Source organism: Panthera uncia, assembly GCF_023721935.1.
Source record: "Panthera uncia isolate 11264 chromosome C1 unlocalized genomic scaffold, Puncia_PCG_1.0 HiC_scaffold_4, whole genome shotgun sequence".
Lineage (NCBI taxonomy): Eukaryota > Metazoa > Chordata > Mammalia > Carnivora > Felidae > Panthera > Panthera uncia.
Genome location: NW_026057585.1, coordinates 2409860 through 2427496, shown reverse-complemented (window position 1 = coordinate 2427496; position 17637 = coordinate 2409860). Strand labels below are relative to the sequence as shown.

General features: G+C 42.1%; 1 protein-coding gene and 1 long non-coding RNA gene across 2 annotated transcripts in view; one reads left to right on the top strand and one right to left on the bottom strand.

Annotated features, from left to right (window-relative positions):
- Window positions 1-14241, top strand: part of LOC125912148 (high affinity immunoglobulin gamma Fc receptor I-like) — a 28815-nt gene extending 14574 nt beyond the window's left edge. Inside the window, 7 exon segments of the mRNA XM_049616411.1 lie at window positions 4900-5001; window positions 5406-5426; window positions 6160-6417; window positions 11089-11340; window positions 12532-12816; window positions 13807-14012; window positions 14015-14241. Coding sequence (XP_049472368.1) covers window positions 4971-5001; window positions 5406-5426; window positions 6160-6417; window positions 11089-11340; window positions 12532-12816; window positions 13807-14012; window positions 14015-14089 — 1128 coding nt within the window. The 5' untranslated portion in view covers window positions 4900-4970 and the 3' untranslated portion in view covers window positions 14090-14241.
- LOC125912160 (uncharacterized) lies at window positions 10394-11157 on the bottom strand. The gene is made up of 2 exons (XR_007454620.1): window positions 11067-11157; window positions 10394-10701 (listed from the first exon to the last, which is right to left on the bottom strand). It is a non-coding gene; the product is annotated as an uncharacterized LOC125912160 (long non-coding RNA).
- Window positions 14242-17637: the final 3396 nt, after the last annotated feature.

The following is a 17637-nucleotide window of genomic DNA, read 5'->3' as shown; positions in this document are numbered from 1 at the left end:
GAGAAGAGGGAAATGGAAAAAGAAAAATGGCATATAGAAGAAAAAAACTCCATATAAAAAGTCAAGGAAATTTTAAAATTTATCAGTAATTGGTAATGAAAATATCATGAGTCCAAAGTTATGAAATGCAGCAAAAATAGCAGTAATTACAATAAAAAGAAACTCTTATACTTTTATATTAAGTGTGAGGCTAGCAATCCCTATCAAACTAACTCCAGCATTCTTCACAGAGCTAGAACAAACAACCCTAAAATTTTCATGGAACCAGAAAAGACCCTGAATAGCCAAAGCAATCTTAAAAAGAAAACCAAAGCTGGAGGCATCACAATCCCGGACTTCAAGCTGTATTACAAAGTTGTAATCATCAAGACAGTATGGTACTGGCACAAAAACAGACACTCAGATCAATGGAACAGAGTAGAGAGCCCACAAATGGACCCACAAATGTATGGACAACTAATCTTTGACAAAGCAGGAAAGAATATCCAATGAAATAAAGATAGTCTCTTCAGCAAATGGTGTTGGGAAACTGGACAGAGACGTGCAGAAAAATGAACCTGGACCACTTTCTTATACCATACACAAAAACAAACTCAAAATGGATGAAAGACCTAAATGTAAGACAGGAAGCCATCAAAATCCTCAAGGAGAAAGCAGGCAAAAATCTCTTTGACCTCAGCTGCAACAGCTTCTTACTCAACATGTCTCCAGAGGCAAGGGAAACGAAAGCAAAAATGAACTATTGGGACCTCATCAAAATAAAAGCTTCTGCACAGCAAAGGAAACAGTCAGCAAAACTAAAAGGCAACCGACAGAATGGGAGAAGATATTTGCAAATGACATATCAGATAAAGGGTTAGCATCCAAAATCTATAAAGAACTTATCAAACTCAACACCCAGAAAACAAATAATCCAGTGAAGAAATGGGCAAAAGACATGAATAGACACTTCTCCAAAGAAGACATCTAGATGGCCAACTGACCCATGAAAAAATTCTCCACATCACTCATCATCAGGGAAATACAAATCAAAACCACACTGAGATACCACCTCACACCTGTCAGAATGGCTAAAATGAACAGTTCATGCAACAACAGATGTTGGCGAGGATGTAGAGAAATAGGATCTCTTTTGCACTGCTGGTGGGAACGCAAACTGGTGCAGCCACTCTGGAAAACAGTATGGAGGTTCCTCAAAAAGTTAAAAACACAACTACCCTACAACCCAGCAATTGCACTACTAGGTATTTATCCAAGGGATGCAGGTATACTGTTTCAAAGGGACGCATGCACCCCAATGTTTGTAGCAGCACTATCAACAATAGCCAAAGTATGGAAAGAGCCCAAATGTCCATCGATGGATGAATGGATAAAGAAGATGTGGTATATATATACAATGTGGTATATATATTTTGGCAGTCAAAAAGAATGAAATCTTGCCTTTTACAAATACATGGATGGAACTAGAGGGTATTATGCTAAGCAAAATTAGAGAAAGACAAATATCATATGGCTTCACTCATATAAGGACTTTAAGAAACAAAACAGATGAACATAAGGTAAGGGAAACAAAAATAATATAAACACAGGGAGGGGGACTAAAACATAAGAGACTCTTAAATATAAAGAACAAACAGAGGGTTACTGGAGGGGTTGTGGGAAGGGGGGATGGGCTAAATGGGTAAGGGGCATTAAGGAATCTGCTCCTAAAATCATTGTTGCACTATATGCTAACTAACTTGGATGTAAAATTAAAAAATAAATTATAAAAAAAGTGAAGGCTGAAATTAATAGCTTTAGCATAAGACTTAAAATTAGTAAAAGGACAAAATAAACCCAAAGAAAGGAGGAGAAAGAAGATAATAAAGATAAGAGCAGGGGTGCCTGGGTGGCTCAGTCAGTTAAGCCTGCCTCTTGGTTTCAGCTCAGGTCATGATCTCACAGCCCTGAGACTGAGCCAAGCCCTGTGTTGGCTCCATACTGGGCATGGGGTCTGCTTGAGATTCTCTCTTCCTCTCTCTCTCTGTTACTCCCCTGCTCCCACTTGCACACACATGCACATGCTCTCTCTCTCTCTCTCTCTCTCAAAAATAAATAAATAAATAAATAAATAAACAAATGAAAAAATAATTAAAATAGAAAAATCAAGATACAATGAGTAAATTTACAAAATCTCAAGTTGGTTCTTTGAAAAGACTAATAGTGTTGACAAACTTCTGGTGCAATTTATGATGAATGTAAATGCAGAAATCTCAAGTACAAATCACTGGCAACCAAATTCATTAATATCTAAAAATATAGAATAAATCATGCTGAAATTAGATTTACTCAGGAATGTAAGAGTATTTTTTTAACGTTTATTTATTTTGAGAGACAGAGACAGAGTGCAAGTGGGCGGTGGGGCAGAGAGAGAGGGAGACACAGAATTCAAGGCAGGCTCCAGGCTCCGAGCTGTCAGCACAGAGCCCGACAGGGGGCTCAAACCCACCAGCCATGAGATTATGACCTGAGCCAAAGTCAGAAGCTCAACCAACTGAGCCACCCAGGCATTCCAGGAATATAAGAGTATTTTTAATAATAGTAAATCTATAAATATAATTAGCCACATTAGCAAATTTAAGGAGAAAAAGCACATTGTCTCAATTTATAGAGTAAAAGCTTTCAATAAAATTTAACATCCATTTGTGATTTAGCAAACTAAGAAATAAAGCATTATTTCCTGAAAAAAATATATATACTCAAATCCTATGGAAACATAACCATATAAGGATCAGAAAGGAAGAAATAAACATTAGAAGATCATATGAATATCTATAAAAAAGACACAAAAGAATTTGATTAGTTTCCTCATTAAAAAAAAATGTTTATTTATTTTGAGATATATTTTGAGAAAGAGACCGTGTGAGTAGAGGAGGAACAGAAAGAGAGACACAGAATCTGAAGCCAGCTCCAGGCTCTGAGTTGTCAGCACAGAGCCCAACATGGGGCTTTGGCTCATGAGCTGTGAGATCAGGACCTGAGCCAGAGTCAGAGGCTTAACTGACAGAGCCACCCAGGTACCCCTAGTTTCCTCACTTGCAAAACTGAGACGAGAGTGTCTACTCATAGTTTGTTGTGAGGGGTAAATAAGAAAAGATATAGCAAGCATATTTGGCTGGCACATAATAGTCTATAAATATATGCAATGATGATAATGATAGCAGATAATCAGACAACATCTATCTAAAGAAAAAAATGTACTTTTCTTTGGACTGAGCAATGTTGGTTCTAGGAATGTGTCCTCTGAAAATAATAAAAGATAGGTACTAGACTATTCATTGCAGTGCTGGTGATAACAGTAAAACATTGGAAATAACCTCCATGCCCATTAAGAGAGGTGGTGAAATTATGAAACATCTACACAGTGGAAAACTGGAGATAAAATAGTGTAATAATTATGAATATAGGCTTTGGATGTAAGTTTCAGTGAACTGGGACCCCCTAGACCTTTCTTCCTTGCTTTTAATTGTGTCAGTCAGCTATTGCTCTATAATAATCTAAAAAAATCAGTGGCAAATGATAGTATGCCTTTATTTTTCAAAGTTTGCAGGCCAGTTTGGGCAACTCTACTTCAGGCTATGATGGCCAGGACAGCTCTGCCTCACAACATAGCTGGCTAGTCAGAATGTGTTCTCGTTGTGACAATCACAGAAGCACAGGGGGTTTCAGAATGAACACAATGCTGTTTCTATCCACATTTCATTAGGCACCGAAAGTCATGTGGATGAGCCAAAGTCAAAGGTCAAAGAAGTATCCTTAGCCTCTCATGGGGGTGTGGAGGCAGTGCTGATTGAGGAAGGGGGAGAAATTGGGGCCAGTAATGGAATCTACAGCATTATTTGTCATCATTTTAATTCTCTGTTGGTGAGATTGCTACCCAAGTCCGTGTTTGCACTCATTGGACACATTCTAGTTTCTGTTTAGTTTTCTTTCTTTCTGAATAGAATACCTAAAAATCCCTCTATGTCTAAACAACTCTGCCTTAGGAACCAACTCATTTTGATAGCATAGAGCTTCTCCCCATACTCTGAAGCTCCCCTGTTAGGGACATTTGCATTCATGTATGTGAGTTATTTTTCTTCTCTACAGCATTTACATTAAACAGTTGATTTTCTTTGATGTAGCCAAGATAAACACTCCAAATTCATAATGTCTCTCAGGGAGTGGCTTTAAAAAAATAAAAATGGGACATTGATCCTGCATGTATTCCCAGAGGAATAGAGGCTGGACTGTAGTAGGGGAGCTCTTATAAATGAGTTACTCATCACGGGTCACATACAGGTCGATATAGAATAATCTGGATTCAAATGATAAAGTTTTAGAGGCACTGGCCAGTCTTTGGAGCAATTTTAGAAATGAGGGTTTGCTGGGGTGCCTGGATGGCTCAGTCGGTTGAGCATCTGACTTCGGCTCAGGTCATGATCTCATGGTTCTTGAGTTTGGGCCCCGCATTGGGCTCTGTGCTGACAGCTCAGAGCCTGGAGCCTGCTTGGGATTCTGTGTCTCCCTCTCTCTCTGACTCTCCCCTGCTCACACTCTGTCTCTCTCTCTCTCTCTCTCAAAAATAAATAAAGATTTAAAAAAATAGAAATGAGGATTTGCCATATTTTAGACTCAAATAATTAGTAAAGGGAGAATACAGTCAGAATAGAATATCAATAAAAACTTTAGTCTTTCCCTTGAATTCCGAGAGTTTCATAAACCCCAAACCCAGAGTTTCAAACTAAGGGAGATAGGCTAAGAAGTTTGAGAACAAGGAGAGAATGACTCAAGAATTAAGGATGTATTTCCCAGAAAAGGAGTGTGATGAAAGTGGTCAGAAGAAGCAGTTTCCTTCCTCTTTTCTAATCTTGGCTTCAGAGCTTCCAGCAGAAACTCTTCAATGTCTTGCATGTTACAGACTTCACTGTTCCCATCAGCTTGGAAATAACATGTGGCTCTTGACGGCTCTGCTTCTTTGGGGTAAGTTGGGCTTACAGGGGATAGCTAGAAGGGTACTGGCTCTGGCTTTGGGGACTCAAGACTTTTTGTCTTCTTTTGGTATCATAGGCTAGAACTCATAAGTATGGGGACAACCATATTTGTGCTTCCATGGTTTATTCATGCTTATTATATCAAAAGGATGGGAAGAGAGACTTTGAGGTAACATTAGGCCTGGAAGCATCATGTTAAAATAAAGCCTCATTAATAACCATCTATAGGCTGTTCAATGCCACTAGCCCCTGATTTGGGGAAAGGGAATAGAGAAAGACTCAAGAGACTTAACCTGGCCCCTCAGAGTCTACGTTAGTTTTGTCTCCTTGATTCTCCCTTCCTTGTCATCTCCCGCTGACCAATTTATGTCCCTGTTCTTTGGTCTCTTACAGTTCTAGCTGGTGCGCAAGCGGGTGAGTAATCTTAAACTCAATTTCTCTTCCTCTGCCACATCTCTGCACATGGGTTTTGTTATCCTGAAGAAGAGAGTATCAGGAGAGGATAGAAAGAAGAGGGAATTACAAAGTATGTAAAATCCCCTATATTTAGGGTATGATTTTGATAAAATGCTGGGTTTTAAGGTTTCTACGATTTTCTGCAAAAGCTTTGACCTCTGAACTGAATTGCTACGTGTGTACATAATAACAGGAAAAGGCCAGAATTGCAAAAACATAGAAGTAGCTCTGCTGGGTTTTTCCCAAACCAGTCCCTTTTAGGAAAAAGCTGAGTGCTTGGTTTCTTCTCAGAGAGAACCAAACAGGTACCAATGGCTTTGAAATGAGGAGTTTGAGCCTTGGTTTCTGATGCAGATGCTAATTAAGGCCTGAGATTAACCCTCAGAGACAGTATAGCCCAGAGTATAAGAGAACCAGCCCCAATCAGCTTGCCTTAGTTTACTAATAAATTAGTCATTCATTTCTCAGGAACCCCAAATCTCCAACAGCCAGATGCAGATTTAATAACATGAACAGAGCTCTCTGCATGGGGTCTGGACACTTGCAATGGCTGGCTTTTATAGGATCCCACTTGCTTATTTTTCCATCTCATCTAAATACATATTTTGTCCTTGTACTATCCATAAAACCTTACCAATTGTTCAGACTTTCCTTTTGTTCCACTTGTTTGTTGTTGTTGCTTATCCCCAAGCAGACCTTACAAAGGCAGTGATCACCTTGCAGCCTCCATGGGTCAGTGTATTTCAAGAGGAAAACATAACCTTATGGTGTGAGGGACCCCATTTGCCTGGAAACAGCTCTACACGGTGGTTTCTCAATGGCACAGCCTTTCAGACCTTGACCCCCAGATACAGAATCGCTGCTGCCAGTGTCAGTGACACTGGTGAATACAGGTGCCAGACAGGTCTCTCAGTGCCAAGTGACCCAGTATGGCTGGAAATCCACAGAGGTAAGTATGGCATGGAGCAGGAGAGCTGGAAATCACAAGGTCTTCCTTTGTGTTTTCTTCTTTCTGGATGCCACATGTATGTGTTTGATTTACTGGAGTATGTATGAGTCTCAGGTCTATGCACCTACCAGGTGAAATTAAGTCAAGACACTCAGAAAATCACATTAGGGTCCTTAAACTGTGCCCCAACAGCACACCAACTGGGACAGCTGTGAGCAGGGTGTCTCCAGTAAAACCTAGACTCTAAGGTTTTATTATTTAAAATTATGTAACTTTGTTGAAAAAGTTATGCCTGCACATAGTAAATAAGAATTCAGAGAAATGAACAATGATGAACAGTGAAGTCTCTTTCCCATCCCAAACTCCTAGTCCCACAGTCGCCTTCTGTAGAAACAAAACTGTTAATATATATAAACTTAAAAAAAAAAAAGTGGTTGGTAGACTACTCTATATACTGTCCTATCACTTGCTTTCATCACTTAAAATACCTTGGAGGTCTGTTTAAATCCTTAGAAATCTGCCACGAACTTTCAAATGTCTGCCAGTATGGCTGTGCTGTAACTGATTTAGCCATTCTCCCTTTTACTAAACTTCTGTGTTTCCAGTTTTTTGTTTTTACAAGCAATGTTGCAATACACATCTCTATACATTTAGTCTGGGACACATTTCATAGAATATCTGTAAAATAATATTCTGGGCATGAAATTACTGTGAGACTTGAAGCATTTTAAACAACGATGGATAGAAGAAGGGGGGAAAAAAACCCACTACCCACTTAAATCTGTAAAAGGTTTCTATTTGTTAAGAAATGGAAACCGCAATACTCTTTAGGGCAAAATGTTTCATTGTCAATACAGATCATTCAAATGTGTTCTTTCGTTAATCAAAACCATTAAGGTAAAACTTCTGTGTAATTGATAATGTAAAACTTTATGCTGGGAGCAGAATTAGATTAATGTGGACTAGGTTGCCTTTGGAGGAAATGTGTTTTAAAATACTGGGAATGTGAGAGGAAATGCTAGGTGTTCCTCATGAGTCTCTTTGGATTCTGGGAATCAGATCCCAGGCTACAGGTGTGAGGCAAGCCGACAGAACTGTTTTAGCAAGAGACTTTGTGTGTAGTTCAAGCAGAAGCAGTGGTGTTTCGTGGTTCAAGTGACAAAAAATGAAGCAGGGCTGGGAAGAGGCCATTTTTCTTTACCTCTGCACAGACTCCAGAAACCCCAGCATTGGTGACTTCTTGAGAATAATAGCTCTTACATTTTTAACATTGTATTATATATTATTATATTATGGATCTCTTACATTTTAATGTAAATTTTTATTGAAGTATAACACACATACAACAAACCTTAAGTGTACGCCTCAGTGACTTTTCACCAAATAAACAGCACACAGAACAATAGAACATTTCCAAAATCATAGAAACTCCCTCTTGCCCATTTCTTTAAAAATTTTTTTAATGTTTATTTATTTTTGAGACAGAGACAGCGCATGAACGGGGGAGGGTCAGAGAAAGGGAGACACAGAATCTGAAGCAGGTTCCAGGCTCTGAGCTGTCAGCACAGAGCCCGATGCGGGGCTCAAACTCAGGAGCTGCGAGATCATGACCTGAGCTGAAGTTGGTCGCCTAACCTACTGAGCCACCCAGGCACCCCAAGACCCCCCTCTTGCCCATTTCTAGTCACTACCCCCAATGATGACTTCTAACACCATAGGTTTTCGCCTGTCCTTTAACTTCTTCGTATAAATGAATACGATATGGTAGGGTATGTACTCTTGTGTTTGGCTGCTTTTTCTCATGTTCATTGTGAGATTCATACATGTTGTAAAGTTGCAATTCATTTGTTCTCATTACTATTCAATATTCCATATTAATTCATGCTATTGATGCATTCTTGGGTTGTTTCCAGTTTGGGCTTCTTATAAATAGCACCACTGTGGGCATTTGGGAGGTAAAGATTTTATTTATTTTTTAAAGTAATCTCTACATCAACATGAGGCTCAAACGTACAACCCTGAGGTCAAGAGTTGCACACTCCACTGAGCCAGCCAGACGCCCTCACTGTGAACATTTTTATACATGTTTTTTGGTGCACATATGTACACGTATGTGGAATTGCTAGGTCACAAAATGTGCATATATTCATTCAGCTTTAGTATTCAAAAGTGATTACAGCATATTACACCCCCACCAGTGCATGAGAGTTCTGGTTGCTCCTCCTCCTCCTCAACATTCAGTGTATTTTAGCCGTTCTGTTGCATGTGCAGCAGTTACCACATAGTTTTAATTTGCGTTAAAACTAATGACTCATGATACTGAGCATTCTTCATGTTTATTGCCTCTTTGGATGTCCTCTTTTGTAAAGTACCTGTCAAGGTTTTTTGCCAGTTTTTCCGGATTGTTGTCTTTCCTTATGGACTTGTAGGAGCTCTGTATTTTGGATATGGATCCTTTTTCAAGTGTTGCAAATATCTTCCACTCTATGGCTTGTCCTTTCACTATCTATGTTGTTTTCTTTTTTCAGTGAAAAAAGTTCTTACATTTCCTGTAGTACAATACATCAGGGTTTTGGGTTGGTGCTCACTACACCCTATTTAAAAATGTTTTGCCACAGGGGCACCTGGGTGGCTCAGTCGGTTAAGCATCTGGCTCTTAATTTCGGCTCAGGTCTGGACCTTATGGTTCGTGGGTTCCAGCTGGCAGCGTGGAGCCTGCTTGGGATTCTCTGTCTCCCTCTCTCTGCCCCTCCCCCACTCGTGCCCTCTCTGTCCCTCTTTCTCAAAAATAAATAATAAACATTAAAAAAATGTTTTACCACAGTTAATCAGCAGTGGAGGATTCAACTGCAGTCACCCTAGCTCGCAGTCACTTCATTTAAATCTGTGTGTGAGATCACAAAAATACAGCTGGTTGAGGACCTACGTCCTAATTATATGGCTTAGAATGAGTGTCCCCATCCTGCTCCAAGGCAATGAGGATGGAGAGAATGGCTTCTGAGTAGGAAATTGGTAATGTCTGCCAAAAGCTGCATCCTACAAATTTTGATATATAATACTCCCATGATCATTTAAGGCTAAATATTTTTAATTTTCATTAGTATGCGTGTATTCTTTTTTCTTTTTCTTTATGAATTATTTACAGGTGTTTTAGGAGGGTGGCTTCTGTTATCGTTTTCTAACTTTATGGCATTTTGGTTAGAATTTATGTTAAATATGATGTCAGGTCTTTAGTATTTGTTGAAAGTTGCCTGTGGCCTAATATGTGGTCCATGCTTGCACCTGTTGCATGTGTGTTTGGAAAGTACACGAATTTTCTCTAAGCTATAGCATTCTATATAAATCCACAAAGTCAACTCTGTTAATTGTGTCATTCGAATATTTTATATCATTACTAGTATTTTTGACAGTTTCTGATGGAGGTATATTAAAATCTGTATACGTATAAAGCAAAAGTGTTGGTGTGTTTGGGCAGTATAGTCTTTGAGCACCATTTTGCCGGGAACAGGAATAAGGGAGGGAAGAGTATTGATTATATTTAGAAACCCTGTGGCAGCATCCAAAACTATAAAAACATGCTACATATAGCACTGGAGTGTCTGCCTTTCATTCTTAGGTAAGTTCCGGAGGGGGAAAAAGCACTACCGTCCCTTCTCTTTTGTCCTTTAAGAACCTCATCCTCATTTAGGCACACCACCTACCCCAGGGAAAGAAAAAGGAAGCATCTTTAGTTGTGTGTAGAGGTGTGCATCACAAGGGAAGGCTCCTTGGATGTGGGGCTTGTTTTTACCAGCTCTATCACTGATCTGCACAGATGTGTGTGTCCTCTATCAATTTAGAAGCATATATTCATCTGGATATGTTTGCTGTTCTGTGTGTTTGTCTTAGCACCTGGGATCCCATTAATAACTTGCTCAGGACTTGGAGTGTATTAGTTTTTCATTGCTGTGTAACAAATTACCGCAAAGACAGCAGCTTAAAACAGCATACATTTATTATCTTTCCATGGGTCAGGGCTCCCAGCACAGCTTGGTTGGGTGGTCTGCAGAGGCTGCAGTCAGGGTATTGACTGGGGTGTGTTCCTTCCTGCAACTCTTCCAAGCTCACATGGTCATTGGCAGAATTCAGTTCCTTATGTGGTAGACATGATGTCCCCATCTTTTTGCTGGCTGTCAGGTGGAGGCCGATCTCAGCTCTGGAGGCAGGCCCCTGCCCTTATGGCCCTCTCCCAACATGGCAGCTCACTTCTTTAAGGCCAGTGGGAGACCTTCTCGGTCCAGTCAGCTAAGACAGAGTCATAAAATGCAACGTCATCATGGAAGAGACACCCCACAACTTTTGCTATGTTCTGTTGAAAGTCACAGTCAAGGGAATTACACAAGAGTGTGACTCATCCTAAGACTCATCTTAGAATTCTGCTTACCACATAGAGTAAGTTATTTTTGTCCCAACCAACTTCTGAAATCTGGAAAGGGAATATAAAAGGGGCTGTGTGCACAACTGCTGGAAAAGACTTTTCTTCCCAGCAAAGCTAAAGATAGTTGAGGAATGGGCAACAGGCCTCAAATTCAACAGAGTTATAAGGTTGGAATGTTATAAAGAGAAAAAGATAAGAAAGCCTCCTTGTACCTCTGCCACTGTATACATACATTTTGGGTCTACATTTTCCAGATTGGCTACTGCTCCAGGTCCAAAGCAGAGTCTTCACAGAAGGGGAACCTCTGACCTTAAGGTGTCATGGATGGAAGAATAAGCCGGTATACAATGTGGTTTTCTACCAAAATGACAAGGCCTTTAAGTTTTCTCCTCAGAATTCTGAATTCACCATTCTGAAAACCAGCCTGAGTCACAATGGCATCTATCACTGCTCAGGCATGGGAAGGCATCGCTACACATCACCAGGAGTCTCTATCACTGTGAAAGGTATGTGTCTGAATAGTCATAGAGCTGTAGTTTTAAGGGCCATCATAAATCATCACTTCAATTTGTGAGTGAAGAGACTAAGTTCCAGAGAGGTAACTGCCTCGCTGAAGGCCATGCAATGACCAGTGGCTGGGCCGGGACCAGAACTGAAGTCTCCTAGGTCTGTGTGTTGCTCTTTCCAGTAAACCACAGCGCCCCATCCGTAATCCCAGGAGCTAAAGTGAAGGCCAGGGCATAGTAAGGATCTATTTCATCAATTTTGTTTCAGGTGCAAGGAATAGACTCACCCCAGATGGGTGGGAGAGTTATTAGAAAATAACTCAAAGCAATCTCATAAAATCTCCATAGAAATGGAAGCCATGAATGGGGTGCCTGGGTGGCTCAGTCGGTTGAGCGTCCGACTTCAGCTCAGGTCATGATCTCGCGGTCTGTGAGTTTGAGCCCCACATCCGGCTCTGTGCTGACAGCTTAGAGCCTGGAGCCTGCTTTGGATTCTGTGTCCCCCTCTCTCCTTCTGCCCCTCCCCTGCTCATGCTCTGTCTCTCTCTCTGTCAAAAACAAATGAACATCAAAAAAAAAAAAAAAAAAAAAGGAAAGAAATGGAAGCCATGAAGACATTAGGACTTGATTATACTTTCTATCTGGCAGGGGCAATGAAGCCTCTCTGGTTTTACTTCTCTCTGAACATCTATCTGCTAACTAAGCAGTTTCCTCTGTTCCAGCTTGCACATGGCCTTCATGGTAACTCTTTCATATTAGTACACTTAACTACTAGCAACTGTTTTCTGTCTGAAAAATAATTCATTCCTATGGGAAAGAGAGGATTTTCCCAGATTATCTTTTGAGGCAGTAACACAAGCAACGAGTCACTGAACTGGCTAGTGTGGGGGTCAGTGTCCACTCCTGGGCAACCATTACCAAAAGGGCACGGTCATATAATCAGTAACATGGCTATTCAGGGAAGCATGGACTGTGTGAAGGTATTCTCCCCAGTAGGAAATGAGGAAGCTGGTAACTGTAAGTATATCTATGAGGAAGCCCCAAGAATGCCTTTCTGCTGGAAGTGGGACAAATTGTCCATGGATGCATTCTCCAGGAGCAGGGTTCCCGAGAAGGAAGGGGGTATATCTTCTGTAAGAAGAACCTTGACACTGAAGCAGGCAACCCTGTCCTCATCAACTTTTTCTTTAGAGCTATTTCTGGCCCCAGTGCTAAAAGCATCCTTGTCGTTACCACTCCTGGAGGGGCATCTGGTCAACCTGAGCTGTGAAACAAAGTTGCTCCTACAGAGACCTGGTTTGCAACTTTACTTCTCCTTCTACACGGGCAGCAAGACCCTGATGAGCAGGAACACATCCTCTGGATACCAGATACTAACTGCTAAAAGAGAAGATTCAGGGCTATACTGGTGTGAGGCTACCACAGAAGATGGCAGTATTGTCAAGCGCAGCCCTGAGTTGGAACTTCAAGTGCTTGGTGAGTGAGAATAAGGGGAATTGCCAGGCACAGAGGAAGATGTGCCCTTTTCTCCTTTGGGGCTGAGGTCTGTTTAAGGGGATTTCATGGCCCACTCAGGAAAAACCCATGAACAGGCCTTTCCACTCTCTCTCTCTCTCTTTTTAATGTTTGTTTATTTTTGAGAGACAGAGTGTGAGCAGGGGACAGGCAGAGAGAGAGGAAGACACAGAATCCAAAGCAGGCTCCAGGCTCTGAGCTGTCAGCACAGAGCCTGAGGTGGGGCTTGAACTCACAGACTGTGAGATCATGCCCTGAGCCGAAGTCAGACACTTAACTGATTGAGCCACCCAGGCACCCCTTCACTCTTGATTCATAACTTCCCTATTCTCATAAACTTCATTTCCTTTCCTTTCTTCATTTATTTCCTTCTTTCCTTCTTTATTTTCTATTTTCTCTCCTCTCTCCTTCCTTCCCCCTCATTCCTGCCCTCAACCCCAAAAGTCTGATCAGCAATATATTGAGTTCTTCCCATCTATTGTCATGGTATGGGGATATGAAGACACTGGGGTGCAATTCTTATTTCCAGGAGCTCACATAGTAAATTGGGGAGATGGGGATTTTGTGGATTGCACATAATACTTGCCCAAGTGTCTCTATCTGGCTGGGGTGCAGAAACTGTGAGCTCCAAAACAAAGACTCTGGGGGAAAAAGTTTATCTTCAACCCAAATTTATTTCAAGCATTAAATGGCATAGAAATAGCATTTATGTCAGAAACTAGGAAGTCCACTGACAGGGCCCTAGCAGTTAAGCTGTAATGAGGAGGCTGCCCACGGTCTGTTACACCACATAACCCAGGTAGAGCACCTCTCTGCCCCCTGAAATGACCAGTCCTCCACTGGGGACAGGCATATCAGGTGTCAGCTAGCTTTCTCCCCCAAGCAGAACTCTCAGCCAGATCCCTCTGGGTTCTAAGTAGCATTTCTTCTCTTTGTCATTTTCTTTTTCAGGCCTCCAGACACCAACTCCTGTTTGGTTTCACGTCCTTTTCTATCTGGCAGTGGGAATGGTATTTTTGGTGGACACCATTCTCTGTATGATTATACATAAGGAACTGCAAAAACAGAAACAGTGGAATTTAGAAATCTCTTTGGGCTCTGGTCCTAAGAAAAATGTAACTTCCTACCTTCAAGAAGATAGATACTTAGAAGACATTTAGAGCTGAAATGTCAGGAACCAGAACAGCTGCAAGAAAGGATACACCAGAAGTCCCTAGAGGGAGGGCAGCAGTAGCGGCCCAGTGGGTGCCCACGGGTCTAGACAGCCCCTCCCTCTTCTTCTCCGGGCAAGCACTGGGACACAAACAGCCGGAACTTTAGACACTGAACTGTGAGTCCCATAATAATCTGACTCACTCAATCAAATAAAGCAAACAAATGAATGGACTTCGGTGGAGATTAACTTGGAATCTGGGTAATCAGGGATGATTTGAGGTGAAGCCTACTCTAAAGAAATCTTGAAAAACTTGCAAATGCAGTCTAACCTGCTTATCCTACTAGCTGGTTTGAGCAATAATATATTTCTAGGGACAGGGTGAAAAGGTGTGTACATGTATACAAGAGATTAAGACAGAGAAAGACAGAATGAGAGGGAGAAGGAGGCAGAAAAAGAGAGAATGGATCTCAGGAAGAGAAAAGGGCATAGATCTCAAAGAAGGGAATATGCCTTTGAGGGCATAGATCTCAAAGAAGGGCATAGATCTCAGAAAAGGGCATAGATCTCACAGATGGCTCCTGAGAGACTGTGGCAGGAGCGCTCACACCTCCCTGGAGTCAGCGTGGTTGTTTGGTGGCTTTTCTCTTCAGCACACTAGCAGGGGACGCACCCACACAGCTGGCAGAGCCACAGGGCCATTCCTCCCCAGGAGAGATGGGTACATTATTTTTGTCCTTTCCTATGAGGCTTTCTCATAACCTCTCTGCCCAGAGACACAGGGGCCCTGCCTGCCTGTCCCAGTCCCCACCCCACAGGAAGACAGAAGAACTGTTAACAGAGGCTTTCCTTAATAAATTCAACCCAGACCTCCCAGCTAGGCACTGCAAGGAGGGGCTGCAGGTGGGGAGGGGCGCTGACATTGGAAAGCCCCAGCTCTCTCTGCCAGAGATGTACTCTCCCCTTCTGATTTTCTGGCTGATTACTACCTAGCTTCAAGATATGCTACTCTCCCACTCGGGCTCTCGTTTGGAGGCAAAATATTTTCCTGCTGCTCTGAAATAAAGCTACAACATGTGAAAAGACTTTACTAAAGGTTTGAAAAAAACAAAAGGGCTATAAACAAACCTAGCAACAAATCCTAGATTTTTTTGTTTTTGTTTTTAATGTAGTTTATCTGCCAGACAAGGACACACCCCTGCCTAGCCTCTGTCCTGGCTCAACAAGGCAGGGCTCACCTTTACCAGCCACAACCTCAGAAGCACTCTTCTGCAATTCAGCATGTGAAGTAGACTAGACGGAAGAGCACCTTAGCCCACTGCTTCCCTAGTCTGTGGACAATGAGAAGGTTCTCCCTTTCAGAACAAGGTATGATAATTATCATCTCAATAGATGTGCAACAACTCCCAACATTTGTATTAAAAGAAATGGTCATATATAACAGTAGGAGTTTGCACATATCGTTTGGTGTCTTGGACTGAGAAAACAGAAACGAGGATGGCAGGAAATGATCCCATAGGAAAGAGACCCAAAGACCCCCTGGGACCACCTGCAGGACACTCTAGCCTGAGGAATTGGGAAGTGAAGTAGAAGTGACATTCACAGAGAGAGCTCTCTGCCAGCCCTCACAGGGTGGATAGAACTTCAGGGAAAGGGCTCCCTAGGGGAAGAAGATGGCAGAAAGACGCTAAGGCCTGGGGTGAAGTTGGAATGGGGATAGTCATTAGTAAAGCATCATGAAGAGCCTTGTCCTTCCCCACTCTCCTCTTTTGTGCTTCCTCTCCAGATTTTTCCATGCTTGTGTCTTTGTCACAATTTTTAATCACCTGTACTGCTTAAATAATTGGTTTGATTAAGTCAATTTCTTGTGTTGCTGGGCGAGCTGGGCAGAACGCTGGATCCTGAGGCCTTGACCCAGCCTCTCCCAAAGATGTCACCAAAGGTTGTCTCAAGAAAGAATTCAAGGACAGACACATCACAGTGAATGAGCGATACAAGCAGGAAAGTTTATTAAAGTAAAAGTGATGTAGAGAACAAGGCAAAAGAAAAAAAAATTAAACTTTCTTGCAACTTACAGCCCATTGACAAGTACTTGAAACAGGCAGAGTGACCTTCCTCAAGGAGCTTAGCTGCCTTGATGTTAATACTTTGCTAGAGACAAAGGGCAACCTTAGCCTGACATTAGTCCGACCTCCAGGGTCCTGTAAAAATTCCTTTGGAAATTTCCTTTCTCTCTGCCCCCCGCCCCCAAGACATATGTTAGCAATCATCCTCCAAGCATATGGCTCCCTGATACACATCTGAAGGGTCTCATGACTGAGTTTTTACTAGACAGTAATAAATGACCTTTTCCTAACAGCAGCTAGCCCCTCAGGGTCCTGGAAACCTTGCTTCCAAATTCCTCAGAGATTTATGCTATCCCTAACCCTCTCCCAACTTGAAAGCAACTCCTCACGACCCCAGTGCAGCTCTTTCTGCCATGGGCCCTGTCCCTGTACTATAATAAAACCACCTTTTTGCACCAAAGATGTCTCAAGGATTCTTTGACCATTCACTCCTGAACCTGAACAAAAGTAGACTCTTGAGGTGAGAGTGGGAGGGAGAGAGAGAACTTCCCAGGGTTCAGGTTTCTATTTTTATCAACAGCTATTAACAAGGGTGTGGTTTATTCATTATTTGGAGTGGAATTGGTAGGTTTTCTCTCCTCTTCCTTATTTGGCCAGGGGTTTCCTGTCTTGGCACCTGCCTTGTTGGACCTGTCTGGTTTAATCTGGCTTCTTAAGGAGTGCTGTGAGGACAGGCCTCTGGCCTTCCCAAACGCTGACCATGACTTCCTCTTTGCTGGCCTCCAGGTATCCTGTTAGAACCTAACTGCCTAGTCTAACATTTGAACAATTTGCACTTCAGTCTATCCTTATTTCTGGTCTATAGCTATGACAGGAATAGTTCTTGGGGTGCTCCAAATTGACACCTACCTGTCTGTTCCCCAAGCCATAGTGCTGGGTCTGGTCAAGGCCTGATACCACCCAATACTTTCTCCAGGTGGGTGCCCAGGTCTCCAATTTCCCTATGGGGGTTGGGTGCCCTGACCCTAGCACTTGCCCCTATCTAAGGGCTCACTCTTTATTTTTATTCCATCCAGTGCTGGAAACACACAGAAAATATTGGATCCAACTGGGGAGAGGGGCCCAAAGGCAGAGAAGCGAAACAGATGTAAAACCCAGCAGAAGGCAAATTGTCCCCTGCTGAGACCCCCCCAAAGTCCTACCCTTCCTGGAACATCCAGCATCTCCTGCCTGAACAAAACAGGCCATTTCAGCCCAAAGCAGGACAGGCTTGTGAGCAGTACTTATTCCAGAGCTCCTCAGTGGGTTGGTCTAGGCTCTATCAAGCTTTCATTGCCGTCTGATTTCTTCCTCTGCCCAGTCCTGCCTCTTCATTCTTCCTTTCGCAGGAGCTCATCCTTAATAAACATCTTGCACCCCAAACTCTGTCCAGTATCTGTTCCCAGAGTCCAGTCTGAGTATTTTGTATGCCATTGCAAAATTTATAGTCTTTGGAGTCTTATAAGACCCATTTGTCCCAATAACACTTCTAAGGACTATGTATGTATGTATGTATGTATGTAT